The 24,693-nt window shown below is 37.6% G+C and overlaps 1 protein-coding gene across 2 annotated transcripts in view; it reads right to left on the bottom strand.

The window, feature by feature from the left end:
• Positions 1-24,693, bottom strand: part of LOC127876904 (high affinity cAMP-specific and IBMX-insensitive 3',5'-cyclic phosphodiesterase 8B-like) — a 406,208-nt gene that overhangs the window by 340,397 nt on the left and 41,118 nt on the right. For both annotated transcript variants that reach the window (XM_052422410.1, XM_052422409.1), the window contains exons 3-4: positions 16,473-16,663; positions 4,620-4,679 (exon numbers count right to left, since the gene is read on the bottom strand). In XM_052422410.1, coding sequence (XP_052278370.1) covers positions 4,620-4,679; positions 16,473-16,663 — 251 coding nt within the window. The remainder of the gene's footprint in view (positions 1-4,619; positions 4,680-16,472; positions 16,664-24,693) is intronic.

The following is a 24,693-nucleotide window of genomic DNA, read 5'->3' as shown; positions in this document are numbered from 1 at the left end:
GACTCTGCTCTAGATTGCACTATGACGATAAATTCTTAAAGTCCAAATAAGTTGCTGGTTGCACAACTGTTTCAACTTTTCGGGACAATTATGTATAACTACAAAAGTTACAATCATCAATGTGTATATTACCCAAAAAATAATTGCATAAGTTTCATTTCTTCAAGATGTGGTCTAATATAATTAATATTTTGTACTACACATTTTTATGGTCAATCGTATAACAAAACAAAACATCAAAACAACAACAAAAGACATCGGCATTAATTTTGGTATTATTAAGTCACATCATGCGAAAATGAGTCTTATGCAGTATGCAGCCTGCGCACCTTAAGACCAGCCTGCACATTGTTCACAGTCTGGTCAAGAGCTATGCTGTCTGTTTAAGTGGCCATGAAAGCTTGCGTGACTTTATAGCAGACATGGTAGCTCCTGACCACACTGCGCGGATGCACTGGCTGGATTTTTGTCAGCTACATTGGTTGCATATGGCATATGAACAATTTTCACACTTCATATTGTGTCATAAAACAATCTAAAAAGATACTCACTTAATAAAAATTACAATTGTAAACCTACTCGTTAACAATGAAAATGCACAAAGAAGTATGTATTAAGAATTGTACTTCACAAGAGTTTTCACTGACACATGCAGTATTCATTCCGTACAGGAAAGGTTGTGAAAAAATAGCTTAACAAGCAGATTACGCCTACTGCCCTAGATTTTACCAGGTGACACGGGAACATGACATGCTGTCATAAGCCATAAAACCAGAGCCTTACATCTACAAATCCTTGGTATTTACATGATATGTGTCCTACAACAAATGTTATGCTGTTTAAGAATGAATTAGGGCACATTTAAAACAGTGACATTAAGACATCAAAGCTTAAGGTTAGCCAAGAACTTTGCCAGTTAAACTGTATTTCCGTGTTGGATTGATTTTGTACACCATGGTTGCTTTAATTTTGAAGTACTGTAAATGGAAGCTCTTGAAAACTTGACATTTAAATGTTCTTCCCCATCATGGATTTTTACTATGTTTGAGTTTGATAATGAACAGTTTTTTTATTGTCAAAGCTAAAAAGATAAAAATCTAGAATACTGCCAAGAGGCTTTCTGTCACTTATTACCATCATGATTGAGTGAAATAAAAATTGTAAAATGCCATTATAGAGTGTCTAAAGATTTGATTGGTTTAAATATATAGGAGCCGCGTCATGCAAAAATGGGTCTTATGCCATAGCCAGCCACAGTGGTCTTAAGCTCCAGTCTAGTCTCATACATGCCATAAATTTTCAGACCAATTCCGGGACATTGAGTTAAATTGTCAGGGACTTTTGCCGATTTTCCGGGACATGTATACAATGTAGCAATATTTATAGACATATGCATTTTTGGTACGTTTTTTTTTGTTTCGCATCGTTAATTGCAAAAGTTCGAAAGCCTATCCGAAATACACTATTAACGTCAAATTAAACATTACTACTTCCGTTACTAGATACAAGCCACGTGTTTTCAGTGTAAGCGTTCTAAACATAGATGGTGATGTCACTGCGTTATTGTTATTAAGACCGGTGTGTAATGCGTAGTTGTTGATACGCCTTTATTCATTTATAACATTTATATAATAAAAAATACAACAATACAGTACCGTTAGATCGTCAACTCAAATCAATTCACAATACATACTGCTTTTAATTTTTTACTCAGCGATGTTGGACTTCAGATGTGTGAACAACTTTGCCCTTACGCAGCGGGAAATAATGACGTAGTAGATTAAAGTCAATTAACAACCACATTAAACAATGCCGCCTTTTCGGTTTGACCGCGAACGTGAGACAATCGATATGATAACAGGACCCCTGTTAATTGATCGATTTTGACACGTAGTGTAGTCTGCCTATTCGGGTAGGCATTGTCATGGAGACGCTGCAGATATACACAGATTCGAGGTGCAGTTAAGCCTAAGATAAGGTACATGTATATATGGATTTTGTAAATTCCGAGACATTTGACAGATTTCCGGGACAGCGGGACAAGTTCTTCATTTCCGGGACTGTCCCGGACAATCCGGGACGTATGGCATGTATGCTAGTCTGAACATCCTCGCAGTCTGGTCAGGAGCTACCCTGTCCGATATAAAGTAACGCAAGGTGTTTTGGTCTCATTTACGGACAGAGTAGCTCCTGACTAGACACATGACTGAGACTGACGACATGTGCAAACAGGTCTGGAGCTACGCTGGCCACATACATGTATTGCATAAGAGCCATTTTCGCATGAAAGAGATCTAAGAAGATGACTATTGTGTATGAGGTTGATTCATTTGTACAATATTGCTTCAAGCCACTGAGATTAGAATAAATTTGGGTTAACTTTACACTATCAAATTTAGGAATATCAGTTTGTTGTGGTGGGTTTACTGTTTCAGAAGTAAACTGTTTTAAATGCTGTTTTAAATGTTTTAAAAATATTTTTTTAATAAGAGGTTTAACATAAAAAATATGTTTGATGTAAACAGGCCTCCAATGGTTGATATGTTTGGGTCTACAGGACACAAGTGGTTGATATCTGATATCCACATGACTAAATTGGTTGACATGTGTTTACAGGCTTCCATTGATTGATATTAAGAGGTCCACATGACTCAAGTGGTTGATATTGACAGGTCCACAAAATTAAATGGTTGATATTTAGGTGTCCACATGACTCAAGTGGTTGATATTAAGAGGTCAACACAATTAAATGATTGATATTTAAGTGTCCACATGACTCAAGTGGTTGATATTTAGGGGTCCACGGGATTAAATGGTTGATATTTAATGGTCCACAGGACTCAAGTGATAGATATTTGATATCCACAGGACTAAATTGGTTGACAGTTAGGTGGTGAGAGGCCTCCATTGGTTGATATTTGGAGGTCAACATGACTCAATTGGTAGATATTTAGGGGTCCACAGAATGTAATGGTTGATATTTAGGGGTCCACAATACTCAAGTGGTTGATATTTAGGTGTCCATATGCCTCAGGTGGTTGCTATTTAGGTGTCCATAGACTTCAAGTGGTTGACCTTTAGGTGTCCACATGACTCAAGTGGTTGCTATTAAGGTGTCCATAGGCCTCAAGTGGTTGCTATTTATGTGTCCATAGACCTCAAGTGGTTGATCTTTAGGGTCCACACAACTCAAGTGGTTGCTATTTAGGTGTCCGCATGACTCAAGTGGTTGCTATTTAGGGGTCCAAATGATTAAATGGTTGATATTTAGGGGTAAACATGGTTCAAGTGGTTAATATTTAGGTGTCCATAGAATTAAATGGTTGATATTTAGGGGTCCACAGGACTCAAGTGGTCGCTATTTAGGTGTCCATAGGACTCAAGTGGTTTATATTTTGGTGTCCACATGACTTAAGTGGTTGATATATAGGTGTCTACATGACTCAAGTGGTCGCTATTTAGGTGTCCATAGACCTCAAGTGGTTGATCTTTAGGGGTCCACATGGCTCAAGTGGTTGCTATTTAAGAGTCCATAGATATCAAGTGGTTGATATTTAGGTGTCCACATGACTCAAGTGGTTGCTATTTAGGTGTCCATTGACCTCAAGTGGCTGATATTTAGGGGTCCACATGGCTCAAGTGGTTGAAATTAAGGTGTCCACATGACTCAAGTGGTTAATATTTAGGTGTCCATATGACTCAAGTGGTTGCTATTTAGGTGTCCATAGACCTCAAGTGGTTGATCTTTAGGGGTCCACATGGCTCAAGTGGTGGCTATTTAGGTCTCCATAGACCTCAAAGTTGATATTTGGGTGTCCATACTCCTCAAGTGGTTGATATTTAGGTTTTCACATAACTCAAGTGGTTGATATTTAGGTGTCCACATGACTCAAGTGGTTGCTATTTAGGGGTCCACATGGCTCAAGTGGTTGCTATTTAGGTATCCATAGACCTCAAGTGGTTGATCTTTAGTGGCCCACATGGCTCAAGTGGTTGCTATGTAGGTGTCCATATATCTCAAGTGGTTGATATTTAGGTGTCCACATGACTCAAGTGGATGCTATTTAGGTGTCCATAGACCTCAAGTGGTTGATCTTTAGGTGTCCATAGGACTCAATCGGTTGATATTTAAGGATCCACATGACTCAATTGGCTGATATTTAAGGGTCTACACAGCTCCAGTGGTTGATATTAATGGGTCCACAGGACTTTAGTGGTTGATATTTAGGAGTCTGCACGGCTCAAGTGGTTGATATTTAGAGGAGTCCTTTCCTACAAAAGTGGGGTCTTTTTCTTTGGTTTGTCTTAGTTGTTATGAATAAGTTTTTGTATCAATATACAATCAAGGTATATTGCTAAAATTGTAAATATTTTCCATGCATGGCATAATCAATTTCAACACTTACTTCTCCACAGTATCAACATATTAAAAAGCCACGCATCCTTTTGTAGGAAAGTTTAATACTATGAGTGGTCCTTATTGACAAATTAGAGGTATTTGAAGCTGGAAACTAAGTCCATTCATTAAGCCCTGACACTGTCATAATAATGAATTTTTTGCTTTGCAATATTTAATTTTAATCACTTTTGACACTATCAGATAAAGATAATGTACTTACTGTTTTTTGGTGACTGCGACTATGACTGTATGTTCACTGGCTTTGGTGGCTCGTATTGATCTGAAAGTACAAACAAACATGACTTTGTTTTTTGGTTTTCTGTACTCATTTTTGTTGTACATGTATTTAACATTGCAAGCATCCACATCTTGTATTTTCCCCCACCCTACTAATTACATAAATATTAACAAAAATCTACATAATTTTATGCAACATTCCTAAAACTGATTTCTGCAACACATAAGCATTTAAATGAAATGTACTCAAGTCAAGAACAAATCATGCGTGACACAATAATTTGTTTGGCTCAAGGACTAACACATGTCTTATTAATCAACTATGATGACAGGATGTTCATTATTGTTTTCTGACAAATACTCTTTCCTGTGCATACATGCCTGTTGACGTCAGAGCTGTTTACAAATCCTTAGTGATACTTTATCTCATGTACTTAACTAAGAATTGCTATCATAATATGTATTTCCGTTAAGATAAAGTATTACTTGTTTTTGCCATGAAATATACCTACTTGACACACACTGCATGATGACCTATTTCCTGTTTCAATTTATCAAAAAGTAGTACATACAGACGTAAGCATACTTATTACCAGCAACAAATATTGAATTCTGTAAATGAGAATTAATATTTCTTGCTTTCCAGATAAAAAAATCCACCATTTGTTCATGATAATTACCATTGCCATGATATTTGCTGGTATCCAATGGATACCAAGGTCAACCATGGTGGATATCGTAGTTTGTGTCATCACCTTGATTGGTCTTGGTCACCATGGTATTCAACTGATTCAATGGTTTGTACTGTGGTCAACCAAAGAAATGCATGCATTTATTCAACATCTTTATGGCCAAGGTCATTTAAGAAAGTCTATGTGTTTATTTTTGCAGGTTAATGTTTTGAAATGTTAATTCATTCTGTTGTCATAGATCAAAACAAGCATATGCTTTCCTGAAAGTACGACTGTCAAAATGTTGTACAACAGGTTTAGACAGGGGACAAAAATGTCACAAAACCAGGTTTTCAATTAGAGAAAAAAAATAGTTTGATAAAGGTTGACAATTCAAAATGTGCATTGTTACCCCCTTGTGTAAAATTCAATCTATTTTTACTCGTGGCGACCTTGATTTCAATTTGAAACAAGGGCTGTTTGTAAAACATGCATGCCCCCCATATGGGCTGTCAGTTGTAGTGGTAGCCATTGTGTGAATATGTTTTGTGTCACTGTGACCTTGACCTTTGACCTAGTGACCTGAAAATCAATAGGGGTCATCTGCCAGTCATGATCAATGTACCTATGAAGTTTCATGATCCTAGGCCTAATAATTCTTGAGCTATCATCAGGAAAGCATTTTACTGTTTCGAGTCACTGTGAACTTGACCTTTGACCTAGTGACCTGAAAATTAATAGGGGTCATCTGCCAGTCATGATAAATGTACCTATGAAGTTTCGTGATCCTAGCCGTAAGCATTCTTGAGTTATCATCCGGAAACCATTTTACTATTTTGAGTCACTGTGACCTTGACCTTTGACCTAGTGACCTGAAAATCTATAGGTGTCATCTGCCGGTCAATATCAATGTACCTATGAAGTTTCATGATCCTAGGCATAAGCATTATTGAGTTATCCTCCGCAAACCATTTTACTGTTTCAAATCACTGTGACCTTGAACTTTGACCTAGTGACCTGACAATCAATAAGGGTCATCTGCCAGTCATGATCAATGTTACTATGAAGTTTCATGATCCTAGGCGTAAGCATTCTTGAGTTATCATCCGGAAACCATTTTACTGTTTCAAGTCACTGTGATCTTGACCTTTGACCTAGTGACCTGAAAATCAATAGGGGTCATCTGCCAGTCATGATCAATGTAGCTATGAAGTTTCATGATCCTAGGCGTAAGCATTCTTGAGCTATCATTCAGAAACCATTTTACTATTTTGAGTCACTGTGACCTTGACCTTTGATCTAGTGAGCTGAAAATCAATAGGGGACATCTGCCGGTCATGATCAATTTACCTATGAAGTTTCATGATCCTAGGCGTAAGCATTCTTGAGTTATCATCCGGAAACCATTTTACTATTTCGAGTCAATGTGACCTTGATCTTTGACCTAGTGACCTGAAAATCAATAGGGGTCATCTGCCAGTCATGATCAATGTACCTATGAAGTTTCATGATCCTAGGCCTAGGCGTTCTTGAGTTATCATCCGGAAACCATCTGGTGGACAGACCGACCAACGGACGGACGGACCGACCGACATATGCAAAACAATATACCCCCTCTTCTTCGAAGGGGGGCATAAAAAAGTCTTATATAGACAGACAACTCAAAAAAAAATGTGCATTGTTACTGATTGTTCCTAGTTACCCCCTTTTTCAAAAATCTATTTTTAGTTGTGGCGACCTTGACCTTGGAGATATTGACCTAATTCTTTCACGCGACACACCGTCCAATGATGGTGAACAAATGTGCCAAATGATTTTAAAATCTCACAATGAATGACATAGTTATGGCCTGGACAAGCTCATTAATGGCCATTTTTTAACTTTGAACTCAAATTGTGACTTGGCCTTGGAGATATCGACGTAATTCTTTCCCGCGACACATCATCTAATGATGGTGAACAAATGTGACAAATGATTTTAAAATCTCACAATGAACGACAAAGTTATGGCCCGGACAAGGTTGTTCCGCCCGCCTGCCAGCCCACCAGCCCGCCTGCTGACATTTGCCAACCTAATAACCAGTTTTTTTCCTTTGGAAAACCTGGTTAAAAACTGTAAAGAATCATGAAAGAGAGATAAATAGTCAACAAGCTATGCATAAAAAGTATATGGTCTCCACCATTAGCAAAGTCGTCAAATATAATATATATTATTTTATAAAAACAGCCAAACATGTTTCAAGTAACAACTAGTCCTGCACCATTCAAACTGTTAGATGAACAATAAAGAATCTCCAAACTGCCTGTTGATCTATATGGAATAGGAAGTAAATCCCTGAAAGAAATGTCTGCAGTATTTGTAATTACCCACTTTCTCCAAGTCCTGGACACTGGTAAAATGCTTAAGGGTAATTTGTGTTCTAAAATGAAACAGTGATAATTTTAGAAATCAAAAGTATGAGTCCCAGGGACTCAAAAGTTTTAAATTTATAGGTTCTGGGAGCAAAAGTATGGGTCCCATCTATGAGCATAAGAAAAACTGGCGACGTTTTGGGAGGAAAGTTGAAACAACAATTTCTATTGGCTACAAAATTATCGGTAACCTATCGGATTAAGTGTTATTTACGTAGTGGGAAAACCGTTGCGCGGTGTTTTTTATTTCAGAAAACTACACCCTATAATTTTATAGATTAAATGGGCCGTTTTCAGAACAAAAAAAAGAGTTGGTAACGGCAGATGTGAACGGGTAGCACTAGCAACAGATTTTTACAAAAAAATAACATGTTGAATAAAATATGCAAAACTGTCTTTGTCCTTGTTTGTGCACTTCTACATTAAAAGCTTACGTTGGGCTGTTGACCACATAACGGATAGCTGGTAAAGGAAGGTGTCAACGAGGTTTTTTGCGGGTAAGGGTAGGTGTGAATAGGGACTTCTGGTTGTTTTCCAAGATTTTTAGCGCCTCCGTTGTACATCACATCCACGCGTGTGTAGTGCGACAAACAATAACCCCACTTGACCATTATAATAGACGAGCAGTTTTACGTCAATACTGACATATCTCAACGACTGTAGCCATTAAGAAGCAGCGTAATTAAAATAAAAAGTTAACACTTCAAAACCAAGCATGAGTTTTAATTCATCATTCAAATTAAAAGCCCAGGCTTTCCCCGAGAAAGAATTACTTGATTTCTTATTTTGGCATGTTTTACATGAAATGCATGAGGACTGTTAATTTGTTGCTAGAAAATTACAACATTTTCAGAAAAATATAGTGCTATGCAACCCATGCTTTGTATCATAATGACGCTTCCTATCGTTGAATACAAAATTAAGCTTTCCAATGACCCGGATTATTGATTGTGCAATAGTAAAATGGCAGCCATTTTCGGTTGATTTGCAAGTTGTTTGATCTTAAATTCTTTTTTTCTCCGTTCGCAAAATATTTTTCAGTATCATAATTTATACACTTTTTAGGATTGTGCGTCCGCGGGACGCATACATAGCAAATGTTTGAATCCCCTGGGATTTCTATGAGTCCAGGACGCAGGACACGGACCTAAAGTTATCCCTGATGAAACATTATTTCTTTGATGCAAGTTTTATTCAAGACAAAGCCTTATATAATGATATTCATATATATATTAAACAACAACTTAAAGCATTTGCAAATCTATAATGCACACCATGTGTGAAAATATTACCCAAAATGGTGACTATTTCGCACTAAATCATTTGAACCTATAAGCTGGGCTTTGACCTAAACCAGGAAATAAACTGTGCAAAATGTCTGCAGACAAACATATTAAGTATATGTGACAAGACCATACATAAAGCGACGCACTCATTAAAGCCAGATAACTAATGGCAGTAATTAGGCTGGCCGTGACCATGCTTCAGTCTAAACCATTGTGACTACTTCATTACAATGAAGTGTTTTCACATTTTTTGCATGAGGTTGTACATGCAGCCTTGTTAAATGACAATATGACTTGCAATTGGGTCAGAAATGGAATTCTGTGTATATTATAACCATTAAATTTTCCTTCTGTATATTTCTGGCAAAATTACTAGTAAATAATACAGCCAACTTGCCATCAGAGCTCCAGATAAGATGTGTATCTGCACATTTATGCATTGAATAATTTAAACAATTGTTAAAATCAACCCAGAACATAACATTAAGCAAGGCAAATCTTGGTACGTATTTTTTTATATTAAAGAGCGTAACCCATTTAACCAATAAGATAGATGAGTGTTAGGTGTAAGTTAATCTTTGAATCAAAAGTAAGTTATTCGAAAAGATTGTAAACAAAATTGCGGCCCATCATGTTTTTGGATTGAAAAAGGGATGTTATAAGCAAACAGCAGCCCCTGCCAGTAGAAACTGTATATTTAAATATGTCAATAGAGATAAATCTTTTGATGCAATCTAATATTGTTAAAATAATTTAAGGTGATCTCAATGTAACAGCGATTTAAAGTCAGAAAAGAAAACCAAACATCATGGTGGTGACAATATTGTCTAACAAAACTCTGAAATCATGGAAAGAAGATTACCATAGATTAATCAAATCAATTAATCATTAATAAGGAAAGCCCATAAATAAGACTGACCTGTAGAATGTTTACTGATAAAACGTTAAAAGTATCGAGGCAAATGAAGGTTTTGCAAACATTCAAAGGAATATTATTGATAGAAAGATTAAGTCCAATGAGCATCAGAGAAAGAACTGGCAAATGCAGTCAAGGAATGTTCTGACAACTCAGAACATGAAAAGGAACCCGAGGTTACAGTAGATGTTGCAGATGTGAAATCATTTCGGACAGTGTATTGTGCTGCTATTGAAGAGCTCCCTTCTGTAAAAATACACAGCTTGCTTGAGTATCAGAAAAAGAATGGTTGTAGAATTTTGTATCAAAACTTGAGTTGGAATACAATTACAGACATTCAGAATTGTATCTGCAGTATTTTTAAGAGAGAAACTGTTGCAGCCATTTAAAAACCAGAGTTTTACGCAATAATGATTGATGAAAGTACAGACATCACTGTAAAGAAACATCTATCTATATGCATAAGATATGTGAAAAATGGGGTGGCAATACATGTATCCCAGAAAAAAACTACTTTTTGGAAAAACCGACTAATCTGCTGGTACAAATAAAGCTGACCCATTTATAATCCTTTCAAAATCACACACTGTATCAACCGTTATGATTTAAAGTAAGCTATCATTGGTTGATATAATGTACCAGTGTTGTTTGTACCGGGGTGATAAGTGGGTTTTTCTAAACTCATGCTTTTCCTAGATAAGTCTATTATTATCAATTCTTAGGAAATGTTGAATTAATGGATCAAAAGGTCAATGCTATTGTTGCCTGCCTAGTTGCATAACTGATCAGACAACATCTGGACACTTTAAAAATTGTTTCCTTAGCAAATGATGAGTAAGTTAAAACAAATGAAAAAGTACTTGCTGAACCAGAGATAACATTAAAGGAACCTCACAGCATAAGATGGCTGTTGCTGCAAAATGCAGATGAAGCTGTGTGCTTCAGTTACAACTCAGTCTGTGCTACTTCGTCTAGCTTTTACTGCCAAAGGCAATGCAGTTTTTGAATGGCCTGCTTAAATATTTCACCAACTACAAAACTGTACTTATGGTAGCTTTCATGTTGGACATTCATGAAGAACTAGGAATCCTGAGTAAAAGGCTTCATGAACAGTCTTTTCAGTTCAGTGACAAAGAATCTCATGTAGATAGGTTATTGGGTAAACTTCAGAATTTAAAATTCAGTGATGGACAGTGATTGAAAGAAATGAAAGCATGCATTAAAACATGTGCATCATTGAATGGTGAAGATGTCTTGACTCAAAAGGACAATTCTGATCACGCATTTGCCAAGTTAAGAGAAAAATATGTGGCATGTTAGGAAAAGAACATTAAACATAGATTAGGAAATGGTGACAGTGAGGTGTTCAGGAACTTGAGCTTTGTTCTGAATCCACAAAAAGTCAACAGTTCCAAATCAAGTGAGAGTGTAGCTGCCTTGCTCAGACTTTGAGTGAGTTGTATGGTGAAGATAAGGTCACTGTTGTTAGAGGAGATTTTAAAACTGGCATTGAAGAAGAGAAAAATAAAAAAATACTAGACAAAAACAAGTTGCTTGATGAATGGCCAAGATTGAATGGGATGATAATGGGTTGATAAAAAGATCTGTCAACAAAAGCATTCTGCAATAGAGTTATCCACATTCACATGTTTACTCGAGTTTGCCAAGCTGTGCAAGATAGGCTTGTGTATAGTTATTACCAGTGTGGATTGTGAAAGGAGTTTTAGGACAAACAGACGGAAGTTTAGAAGCTCTCTCAAAGAAGAGATTCTTGTCCTGCTGATTGCCATGAACATATTCCAGGTCCCTGTGGGATCATAAGACCCATCTAGTGTAGTGCCCATCTGGCTTAAAGATAACAAGAGCTCCGCGGTCAGAGACAGTGTTCCCCCACCCAAAAATGGCCTTGACACAGGATTTTTTGCAACAAAAGTGACCATAAGAGTTAATCCTAACATATTAGTGTGACTTAAATAAGTTTTAATTTGACACAGCATTATGCACTTCTGTTAAATCAGCGCTATAGTAAATGGGTTAAGAATATTAAAGTATCAAAACTAGTGATGTCACAATGATGAAATAATACTGATTAATCTTTGTTGAATGTGAAAGTCAGCAATATTGATTCTCTTTCCGGAAAATTGATGTTGCTGATTAAGTAGATAATAATTGAAAAGACTGGCAAGGAGATAAACTCAGTCGGCTGTCAGTGGTAAGCATCTTTGTTCTTTTATAACACAGTTTAAAACCATTCCCTTTGTTTATATTGTATCTGCAAACAAGAGTGCCAAACTGTCACAAGATACGCCCGTTTTAAGGCTTTGGACAACTTGATAACTTTACCATGACCCATATTTGAACTTGACCTACATATCATCTAGACACAACTTCTGACCAAAGTTGGTGAAGATCTGATGAAAACTACTTCAAATAGAGAGCGGACACCATGCTAAATGCTTGAAATGCACTAAGTGACCTTGTGACCTAGTTTTTAACCTGGCATAACCCATATTTGAACTTGACCTACATGTTGATATTGTCTAGACACAACTTCTGATCAAATTTGGTGAAGATCGGATGAAAACTACTTCAATTAGAGAGCGGACACCATGCTAAATGCTTGAAAAGGTTAAAGTATCCCTGTGACCTAGTTTTTGACCCGGCATGACCCATATTCAAACTTGACCTAAATATTGTCTAGATACAACTTCTGACCAAAGGAGTAAATACCCTTAAACAATAATATTAGGGGGGTAAAATACCTGTTAGACTAAATCCTTATCTGGACCCCTGCTAGCCATCTGTACTCAAGTTTGGAGAGCACTGGGAGTTTTTATTTGGGGAAAAGGCTTGCAAAATTGGCCTAACAATTTGGGTTAAAATGTATAGACAAAACTGAGAAAGGAAAGTACCTTATGTAAGACTATCTTGAAATATAGGAAACAAGAGCTGTCAGAGGAAAGCGCGCTCGACTATTCCATAAGCCATCATGGGGAAATTGTTCATATTCAATAATTAATTAGACGATCTTTCAAAAATAAAAAAAGGAAAAAAAAAAAATTTGTTGGAGGGAGGGGTAGGGGGGGGGGATGAGAGGGGGGTATAATGTGGGGTGTGGTAATTTATTAGATGATGTTTAAAAAAAATATGGGGTGGGTGGGGGGGGTAGGGGGGTGGGGGTGAGAGTGGGTATAATGTGGGGTGTGGTAATTTATTAGATGATGTTTAAAAAAAAAAAAAATTGGGGGGGGGGGGTTGGGGGGTACGGGGGGTGAGGGGTGAGAGGGGGGTGTGGTAATTTATTAGATGATGTTTTAAAAAAAAATTGGGGGGGGGAGGTTGGGGGGGGGGAAGGGATTCTGGGTAGGGGCGTTGGGTATTGTTTGGGTGGAATCCATTGTGGCATTCAGGTAAGTGTTGTTTTGTCAAAGTAATAATAAAATGTGATCATAAATAAAGAAGTTATGGCAATTTAAGCAAAATGTTCAATTATCTAAGTGTAAAATAGGAAATATTTGGGATAGTACGCAAACTTTAACATAGTTTGATCAATAATATGCATATTCTAAGTATAAAAGGGGCAATAATTATGACAAAATGCTTGATAGAGTTGTCTGCTCTTGTTTATAGGTTGGGGTGATGTTGGTAAACAAGTATGCAAAATATAAAGCAATATGTCAAGGGACGATGAAAATAAATGGGGTAGTACGAAAACTTTAACATTTGCTGCATATTCTAAGTGGAAAAGGGGCCATAATTATGACAAAATGCTTGATAGAGTTGCCTGCTCTTGTTTATAGGTTGGGGTCATGTTGGTAAACAAGTATGCAAAATATGAAAGCAATATGTCAAGGGACAAAGAAAATATTTGGGGTAGTACGAAAACTTTAACATTTGAACACTAACGCTAACGCAGACGCCGACGCCGGGGTGAGTAGGATAGCTCCACTATATATATTTCATATATAATAGTCAAGCTAAAAATGCATCATTTTATTAAAGAAATTCTTTTTGGGGAAAGGGCCTTATCTTTTGAGCATATATAAAGCCCCTCCTGAAAAGGAAATAAAGACCTCACTGACTACAAATCTGAGGATTGAGTGTATGTTACTCGTGGCCACCAAATAACTTGTGTGAGGACTAGTCATCTGAGTTGAGCAACTGTTCTAAATTACGGAAATAAGTATGGGCACATGGTAAACCAGATTAACTGAACCTGGTACCTGACTTAACCCTTTGCATGCTGGGAAATTTGTCGTCTGCTAAAATGTCGTCTGCTGAATTTGTAAAATAAGCATTTTCTTCATTTTTTTCTCAAAGAATACTATCAGAATAGCAAACAGTTTGGATCCAGATGAGACGCCACGTTCTGTGGCGTCTCATCTGGATCCAAACTGTTTGCAAAGGCCTTTAAAACTCGGTTCCCGCACTGAAAGGGTTAACAACAGTTTAATTTACATGGCCAAATGTTCAAGTATACAAACCAACTTGACAAATCTCAACTCTAATCCATAATTTTCCTTTAAATCAGCAGATTTAAAGTGCTTGTAGAACCCAGCAAAGGTAATCATTATGCATAATTTCTTTAAATACAGTGGTCTAGCTCTAGGACGATTCATAATTGTGACTATTGGAAAATATTAACAGTAAACAAATATAACATTTTCTACCACGTGTGCCAGCAACTTAAAGTGCATGACCAAGATTTGTCAATTATTTAAGATCTTTTAGTGCAAACAAAAGCTGACATAAATCCTAATAGTGCTGGAAGATTGCCTATTAACTGACCAAGAAAGCATCCTCGAGAGGTGTTGATTTTCACATCTAAATACTGTACAGTTTAATCTACACGCAAACAGTTAATAGCGCTGGAAATTGGAAATTTATCTTCCTATATATGGACCCAACAGAATGTGTTTAGAATTATTCAGCTTGATCTTGTTGGAATGCAATTAAAGAGTGCGGGGGAATCAATATGTGGCAACAACTCAAATGAAATCACTGAAATATTTCTGTGAGAAATTATAGCAATGTAACCACTCTACAATTCACCAGAATTCGTGTTAAGTTTTTACGTTCTCTTACAAAATTAGAAAATATCATCATTCCTGGATAAATATTTTAATAAAAAAATTGAAACCTCTCACATTTTTTAATGTCATGATTCGATATGCGTGTCCGCCCAAGTGATGAAAATAGGAACTTCTTTTTCTTATAATTTGGCCCTTCTTCCATTTCCTATGTCTACCCTTTTAAAATATATTACACCCTCTTTAGCCCCTATTTCATTTGTCAAAATTCTTGTTAATACAGACACATCAAATATGTTTTTATTGGCTACAGATTTATGGTAAGAGTAAGATACAGTATTACTTGGTAATAACATCCAACACTTAATAAAGTCACACCATGTGGGATATACATGTAATGCTGAATGGTTGCTTTAACCCTTTTCCACTTAGATATGTATTTTGACCGATGTGCAGTCCCTTAGAAAATTATATTCAATTGAAGACCTTTCTTATTAGATTCAAGATTTAAAGGCTTCATTTCCAACCATTGGATACTAATGAGCACCAAACAGCATACAACCTGAACAGATTGCGAGTTACTCACAGGCTGTTCTGGTTTTATGCTGTTTGCACATGGTAGTTTTCCATTTGCCTTTGAATGGGAAAGAGTTAATATAAATTACTTCAGTGCAAACAGCACAATTAAGTCACTGACTTGTACAACATTCCAATACAACAATTTTCACAAAACAGATTGCTCTTCCCAGGTTCAGCCCCCCCCCCCCCCCCCTGCCATTCTTTACACTGGCTAAATCGTGTATTTAAAGTTTTAAAACTACATGTTAAAGTAACTGTGTTTTTAATTTTTTAATATGATAATATAGTATAATAATATATTCATCCAGACTTGAAGTCTTGTAATTGCCTTTTTAAAAATAGAAAGTTCAATTGTAATGGCAGACATCATGTTTTCAACTGGCATTATATCACTTAAGTTGGACTTACAGATTTGTAGTAATCTTTGGCAAAGAACATGATATAATTGTAGTTCTACTTGTGTAGAAAACAGGTATATATAATGACGTAAACAAATCCTGCTACAATGACCAATTTTAAAATCAAAAGGTCACTGTAAACATTTATTGTATAGTTATATTGTTACATGTTAAACAAGAATGGTAAAGGCTCTATGGTGATCCCCTGGTCCCACAGGAACATGGCGGCAAAGTTGTTCAATAGACCAAAATGATTTTTCAAACTGGGCTGAGATATTATGCTACATATGTACCAAATGTTTGCAGCAAGTTTCTTCATAGTAGGACCAAAAAAGACTTAAACAGTGTTAAAAAAACTTTTCCGTATGTTGATTTTTTTTTAATTCAAGCAACCAATTGCTTTTTCTCTGGAAAGAAAAGATTCTTTTATAACATTGCCTGGTTACTCTAGCACTGGTACATGTACATCGAGGGCTGAGAGATGAAAGATCATTAAATTGAGTTAAAAACTCTATCCTCCATACGAATTTGTAATTTTGTATTACCTGCACAGAGCTTCAGCATCAAACGATTTGTTGCTTCTGTGGTCGATGATGACAACATCGTGGTTCTTTGCCTGGTAGGTCTCTAGCGCACTTTCCGGGTCACGGCTGATGTTACACTTATAGCCCCCCTTCTCAGCCGCCCACCAGAACCCATCGCTCTGGTAGTCCTCCTGGGCAAACACAAGGAGGATCTGAAATAAAATAGAGCGTAGAAATGATGGTACAGAAAACAAGAACACTGCATAACGGGTGCCAACGCTCGGCTGCGAGTGCATTTTTTAATAAATGAAAGCTTGTAAAAAAAAAAATTTAAGAGGTCACAGTGACCTTGACCTTTGACCTAGTGACCCCAAAATGGGTGTGGTGTGCAGAAATCATCAAGGTGCATCCACATATGAAGTTTCAAAGTTGTAGGTGGAAGCACTTTGATTTTAGAGCCAATGTAAAGGTTTTAGCACAACGCCGGCAGACGGCTGATGGCGGACGACAAGTTGCCTATGACAATTCCTAAGGTTTTCTCTGAAAACAGCCTAGCTAATAAAAACATGGACATGCCATGAACCCAGCTCTTTAACAATTAGCCTATTTATCTAATTTAATTTAAACAAGACTATTGCCAAGCAATATATGTCCCCTACTGGCTCCACCAATGTCAGATTATTTTTTTTATATTTTGTTGCCATAGCAACCAGAAGTTTTGACGTACGAACAAAATGAAATGACGTGCATAATGTCCATATTGCCATCTACCCATGTTTCAAGTTTCATGAAAGAATATGAAGAACTTTTAAAGTTATCGCAGGATCAGGAAAAGTGTGACAGACTGACGGACTGACAGACAGACTGAAAGACGCACAGAGTGCAAACCATAAGTCCCCTACTGTGAAACCCCATAGGGGACAATAATTGATGTACAATCTCTACTTAGGTCTGCAAGCAAACTATTGTTACCTAAAACTTTATCATTAAACCTCCATCTAATCATAAGTTCATGACTACTAACAGGTTTTCAATTTTAAACAGCAGCCACCTTGACCTTTATCCAACAGGCCTGAAATGAATCCCATGAATTGTTTAAATAAAGCAAACGACAAACACAATTTAAATGAAGTACTTCCATCAAGACTGAGGCAGTCATTGAGCAGAAACTATATGACATTTTAAGCAGCAGTGACCTTGACCTTAACCTGACTGGCCTCAATTGCTAGGTCTGCCGGTAAGCTACCTTCATTGCTAGGTCTGCCGGTAAGCTACGTTCATTGCTAGGTCTGCCGGTAAGCTACCTTCATTGCTAGGTCTGCCGGTAAGCTACCTTCATTGCTAGGTCTGCCGGTCAGCTACCTTCATTGCTAGGTCTGCCGGTAAGCTACCTTCATTGCTAGGTCTGCCGGTAAGCTACCTTCATTGCTAGGTCTGCCGGTAAGCTACCTTCATTGCTAGGTCTGCCGGTAAGCTACCTTCATTGCTAGGTCTGCCGGTAAGCTACCTTCATTGCAAGGTCTGCCGGTAAGCTACCTTCATTGCTAGGTCTGCCGGTAAGCTTCCTTCATTGCTAGGTCTGCTGGTAAGCTACCTTGATTGCTAGGTCTGCCAGTAAGCTACCTTCATTGCTAGGTCTGCCGGTAAGCTACCTTCATTGCTAGGTCTGATGGTAAGCTACCTTCATTGCTAGGTCTGATGGTAAGCTACCTTCATTGCTAGGTATGCCGGTAAGCTACCTTCATTGCTAGGTCTGATGGTAAGCTACCTTTATTGCTAGGTCTGATGGTAAGCTACCTTCATTGCAAGGTCTGATGGTAAGCTTCCTTCATTGCTAGGTCTGATGGTAAGCTTCTTTCATTGCTAGGTCTGATGGTAAGCTACCTTCATTGCTAGGTCTGATGGTAAGCTTCCTTCATTGCTAGGTCTGCCGGTAAGCTACCTTCATTGCTAGGTCTGCCAGTAAGCTACCTTCATTGCTAGGTCTGATGGTAAGCTACCTTCATTGCTAGGTCTGCTGGTAAGCTACCTTCATTGCTAGGTCTGATGGTAAGCTACCTTCATTGCTAGGTCTGCCGGTAAGCTACCTTCATTGCTAGGTCTGATGGTAAGCTACCTTCATTGCTAGGTCTGATGGTAAGCTACCTTCATTGCTAGGTCTGCCGGAAAGCTACCTTCATTGCTAGGTCTGCCAGTAAGCTACCTTCATTGCTAGGTCTGCCGGTAAGCTACCTTCATTGCTAGGTCTGCCGGAAAACTACCTTCATTGCTAGGTCTGCCGGTAAGCTACCTTCATTGCTAGGTCTACCGGTAAGCTACCTTCATTGCTAGGTCTGCCGGTAAGCTACCTTCATTGCTAGGTCTGCCGGTAAGCTACCTTCATTGCTAGGTCTGATAGTAAGCTACCTTCATTGCTAGGTCTGATGGTAAGCTACCTTCATTGCTAGGTCTGCCGGTAAGCTACCTTCATTGCTAGGTCTGCCGGTAAGCTACCTTCATTTCTAGGTCTGATGGTAAGATACCTTCATTGCTAGGTCTGATGGTAAGCTACCTTCATTGCTAGGTCTGATGGTAAGCTACCTTCATTGCTAGGTCTGATGGTAAGCTTACTTCATTGCTAGGTCTGATGGTAAGCTACCTTCATTGCTAGGTCTGCCGGTAAGCTACCTTCATTGCTAGGTCTGCCGGTAAGCTACCTTCATTGCTAGGTCTGCCAGTAAGCTACCTTCATTGTTAGGTCTGCAGGTAAGCTACCTTCATTGCTAGGTCTGCCGGTAAGCTACCTTCATTGCTAGGTCTGATGGTAAGCTACCTTCTTTGCTAGGTCTGCCGGTTAGCTACCTTCATTGCTAGGTCTGATGGTAAACTACCTTTATTTCTAGGTCTGCCGGTAAGCTACCTTCATTGCTAGGTCTGCCGGTAAGCTACCTTCATTGCTAGGTCTGCCGGTAAGCTACATTCATTGCTAGGTCTGCCGGTAAGCTTCCTTCATTGCTAGGTCTGATGGTAAGCTACCTTCATTGCTAGGTCTGATGGTAAGCTACCTTCATTGCTAGGTCTGATGGTAAGCTACCTTCATTGCTAGGTCTGCCGGTAAGCTACCTTCATTGCTAGGTCTGATGGTAAGCTACCTTCATTGCTAGGTCTGATGGTAAGCTACCTTCATTGCTAGGTCTGCCAGTAAGATAACTTCATTGCTAGGTCTGCCGGTAAGCTACCTTCATTGCTAGGTCTGATGGTAGGCTACCTTCATTGCTAGGTCTGATGGTAAGTTACCTTCATTGCTAGGTCTGATGGTAAGCTACCTTCATTGCTAGGTCTGCCGGTAAGCTACCTTCATTGCTAGGTCTGATGGTAAGCTACCTTCATTGCTAGGTCTGATGGTAAGCTACCTTCATTGCTAGGTCTGATGGTAAGCTACCTTCATTGCTAGGTCTGCCAGTAAGCTAACTTCATTGCTAGGTCTGCCGGTAAGCTACCTTCATTGCTAGGTCTGATGGTAGGCTACCTTCATTGCTAGGTCTGATGGTAAGCTACCTTCATTGCTAGGTCTGATGGTAAGCTACCTTCATTGCTAGGTCTGCCGGTAAGCTACCTTCATTGCTAGGTCTGATGGTAAGCTACCTTCATTGCTAGGTCTGATGGTAAGCTACCTTCATTGCTAGTAATTAGTACAGTACAGAACATTAAAGACGGTTTCGGGCATCATCATCACACCTTTTTACTGTAAACAAGTGTTACCTATGACTCATAATTAATACGAGAAATTAATTGCAAGTGGTAAACAATTAATTATTATAGCGGTTACAATTATGTGATAACAATTTATTTAATTCCAGTACATGTATATTTCAACATGTCCATTTATAGAACTGATTCACCTCGTTTTTCTGACATTTATTCGACATGTAATGCGCTTTAACAAATTTTCGTTGAATTAATTACGCACACTTGTAAATGTTTCGTCCGATAATCGATAGTTAGAAGACTGATGATGGCAACCGGCCGTGATCCTCGTGGACAACGTGAATTTCATGCATGATTCCGTCAAAACATTTATTCGACTCGTAAATTGTGTAAACAAATTATCGTTGAATTTATAACGCAACGGTTAATATTTGTTGGAATCGCAAATGGGAATAATTAAATTTGTAATCCGAAACCCATTACCCTAAGTAGATGTTAACGCGTTTTTAATCCGAAACACACTTCCGAATGTAAATGTTACCGCAACGTTAAATATTTTTGCTTCAAATTAGCAGTGCAAATTTATTTTACCAGAAAGAGATTGATAAAAACGGAATAAACGGGATTATCGAGTAATAAATAGAAACTTGAACAAGAGGGCCATGATGGCCATGAATCGCTCACCTGACTAACCTTGCTTCATGAACTTAAATTTTATTAGACCCATATACAATCCCAAGCCAAATTTCATGAATTAATACATTCTGACAAAATTTCATTAAGACGTGATGAAAACTGTGACCTCTTTCATCTACACAAGGTTTTACTAGAATTTGCCCGGTGACCTAATTTTTGACCCCAGATGACCCATATACGATCCAAAATCAGATATTATCAAGATAAACATTCTGACCATATTTCATTAAGATCATATGAAAACTATGACCTCTATTGTCTTCACAAAGTTTTTCTATGATTTGACCTAGTTTTTGACCCCAGATGACCCTAATACAATCCCAACCCAGATTTCATCAAGATTAATATTCTGGCAAAATTTCATAAAGATTTAATGAAAACTGGGACCTCTACTGTCTACAAAAGTTGTTTTTTTTAATCTGACCTAGTCTTTGACCCTAGATGACCCAAAGTCAATCCCAATCCAGATTTTAACAAGACAAACATTCTGACTATATTTCAATAAAATCTGATGAAAACTGTGACCTCTATAGTCTACACAAGGTTTTTCTATTATTTGACCTAGTGCCTAGTTGCTGACCCCAGATGACCCAAATACAATCCAAACAGGGCTCCTCTTGCCCAAAAATTTCTGTGGCCAACATTTTAGCCAAATGGAATTTTGTGTAGCCAAATTTTAGAAACTGTAGCCAAAGTTTTAGCAAAGCATTTGCAGGGGTCAAAGTTGGATATTTTGAAAATCCTGAACTTAAAGCTGGGGGCCAGGGGGCCGCAGGGCCCTCGGTGGGTCCAGGGGACAAGGGGGCCAGAGGCCCCCAGAAGCTCCTGGATTCAACACATTTAAAGGGTGCCTGTACCTGTTCTGGTGATTCTATTTTCTTAAAAAAACAACATACACATATATTTAAAAATCTTCATGTATTTGATAAAGAACACAAAGTTAGTCAAAAGGCAATTAATTCACATGCACCCTCTGTCTGGCATGGACTCGACTGCAGGTGTTGCTTTTGAAGAACCAGATAAAACCTGTAACAGTGGTTACAAATTATATTTTTCACACATACTTTAAAAAAGTCAATAATACATGTTTAATTAATGCAGAATCAAATGTCACCATTTATATTCACAGAATCAAGCTGCCAGAAGCCTCCACATACACCTAAGAAAATTGGGTATGGTGGCTTCTGCTAAACAGTTAAAATTGAAAATTTCAGCATGGGTTCCCCTAGTTTTTATCCCAATCGTTGTTTGAATGCTAAATAATTGTATCCTGGTGTGACCCAAATTTGACGATGTAACGGTTACATGAAGCAATATTTAGCAAATAATTTAAGAAATAATGAATGTTTAATAGCACAAAATAATAATTTTAAACTCGGCTGTATTACTTTGAAATGATTCCAAGACAATAATCATCCATTTAATCGATAAAAATAGAACATCGTTGAATTAAGGTGTCGGCGAATTTGGATTACGGTAGGTTGCCCATATTTGTTTTACAAAAAGTAAAAAAAAAAAACATTTATTGATGCTGGGCTCATATGTTCGGGACAATAAAACATTTTATTTAACTAAAAAAGACCTGTCCCAGTCAGCAAAAATTGCGTATTTGATCGTATTTTCAATTACTGTTAAAATTCTTTTCCTGATTTATGCTTTATTCAAAGGTCAAAATGTTTTAAAAGCTCACAATCAATGAATCATACGTTATTAATTAAAAAAAAAAAGGCAAATTTGCTAGATCTATCTTGCCGATTTTTTATGCAAAACAACCTAAACAGTAAACTTTAGCAACAGAAAATACGACCAAATTCGGGGTGTTAGTTTAAAAAAATAAAAACCCTACCTGGTTGGTCTTGATGGTTCTTATATTCTTTATGTGATAAGGGCCCTCTGCGTGGAGACGCAATGCCTTCTTCCCACAAGACTGATAATTCAGGGTTTTCTTACAAACTTCTCAAACCGCTTTTCCACAAAGCTTCCACTTTTCTCAACCAGTTCACTACCCGCCCGTAGACTACAGCGGGGAATGGCCACCCATTATAAACTGTACGCTGAAGTTTCTTTAGCAACTAAAAGGCAAGTATCTCGTTGCCATTTTTCTCAACTTAAGTCTAAACACAGCTTCCCATTCGGCATCAAATATACGCAAAAAGTACTCAAATTGATTTAAATCGGCAGCAATCTTTAATCTTTAATCAGATGTAATTGTTTATTTAATCCTCTACGATGTACGATTTGTTTACGATTTGTTTTCACATCAGTAATTTGTCTCGATGACCGGTGTTAATGCCGACTGCGTATGAATTTTTCAGGTCAAGAACACGCCGATGTATTGATGCACAGTCTACAGCTGAAAGCGGTTAATATCTGGGACGGCATGTCAGGAAAAAAATCAATACCGATAATACGCATTGTTCATTAATTAAGCAACGATTAATAATACTTATCCTTTATGGATTTTTATGAAAGAAAAACCATAATAAAGAAAATTTTATTCTCTTTAATCTGATATATAAACAAGTTTGGAAAGAATTGGATGAAAAATTTGGACTTTATTGCATAAACATCATTTTCTCAATTCAAGTAATTCTGTACTTCATGGACCAATAATGCTCATTTTTTGTAGGGTTCGTGTCCTAATTGATATAAAGACACTGTGCAAATTTGGAAAGGATCGGACAAAAAATGTGGAAGATTTTTGAAAGTTTTAACAAAATAGGCAAAAACGAATAAACATGCAAAGTTCAACAAGCTCCTGCGGCCATGTTTTTGACGAATCAAATTTCTTTGAACAACTTTTTCAGGGGAGCCTTCAAAGGTCATCCCTGTGAAATTTTTTGAAAATCTGATGAGCGTTTCTGACAACAAGATTTTTTAAGGTTTTTACCATATATGGTCATGGCGGCCATCTTGGTTATGTGATCAAATTTTTTTTAACAATTCTTTTGTCCCATGACCTAGGGATGCTCCACATGAAATTTACTTGAAATTGGCTCAATGGTTTAGTAGAAGAAGATGTTTACAAATTGTTTACAGACAGACGGACGGACGGACGGACGCCGGACGCTGAGTGATCACAATAGCTCACCCCGAGCTATCGCTCAGGTGAGCTAAAAATAGTAAGTATACAGTAATAGAGTCGGGTTAAAACGGATGTATTGGGGAATTGTTCGAGTCGGGATTTTACTATATGTGCGGAAAAGTTTTAAAACAATTAAACAATAAAAAAAAAAATATTTTTAAATGACTGGGGGATTTTTTTTTAAGAGTCATTGCTCACCAAATGACGTCTTTTGACGCTGTTTTTCTTTGAGTTATAACGCACCACAGAACGTGAATTGACACGTTAAATTAAAAAAAAATCAACGTAGGGAGGGGACACCCCACCCGAACCCACCCCCGGGGCGCCTGAACAAATTCCTGGGGAAGGCACTGAAAATATAGAAATAAATAAACTAGACATCACTAATTTTGTATATAAATTGATCCAATTTAGAAGGATGGGAGAGTCCACTAGGCATAAATGGGTTAAATTGGCAAATTAGGCTAATTCAAGAAGTGCTTCAGCCTATCTGGATGAATAACTTGGTCAAGATACTATGTCCATGAATATTGTCACTAAGTTCACAATAGTGGCTGAGTATGAGCTTATTATACAATTGGGCTGTTCCCTGTGAAAAGGGGGTTTAATGCATATGCGTAAAGTGTCATCCCAGATTAGCCTGTGCAATCTGCACATGTTAATCAGGGACAACACTTTCTGCCTAAACTGGATTTTTGTTAAGAAGAGACTTAAATTCTTTAAACATAAAATATTATAAAAGCGAAGTGTTGTCCCTGATAAGCCTGTGCAGAC

Source organism: Dreissena polymorpha, chromosome 4 (assembly GCF_020536995.1).
Source record: "Dreissena polymorpha isolate Duluth1 chromosome 4, UMN_Dpol_1.0, whole genome shotgun sequence".
Taxonomy (NCBI): Eukaryota; Metazoa; Mollusca; class Bivalvia; order Myida; family Dreissenidae; genus Dreissena; species Dreissena polymorpha.
Note: the sequence above shows the minus strand (reverse complement) of the source record. Positions and strands in the feature narration are given on the sequence as shown.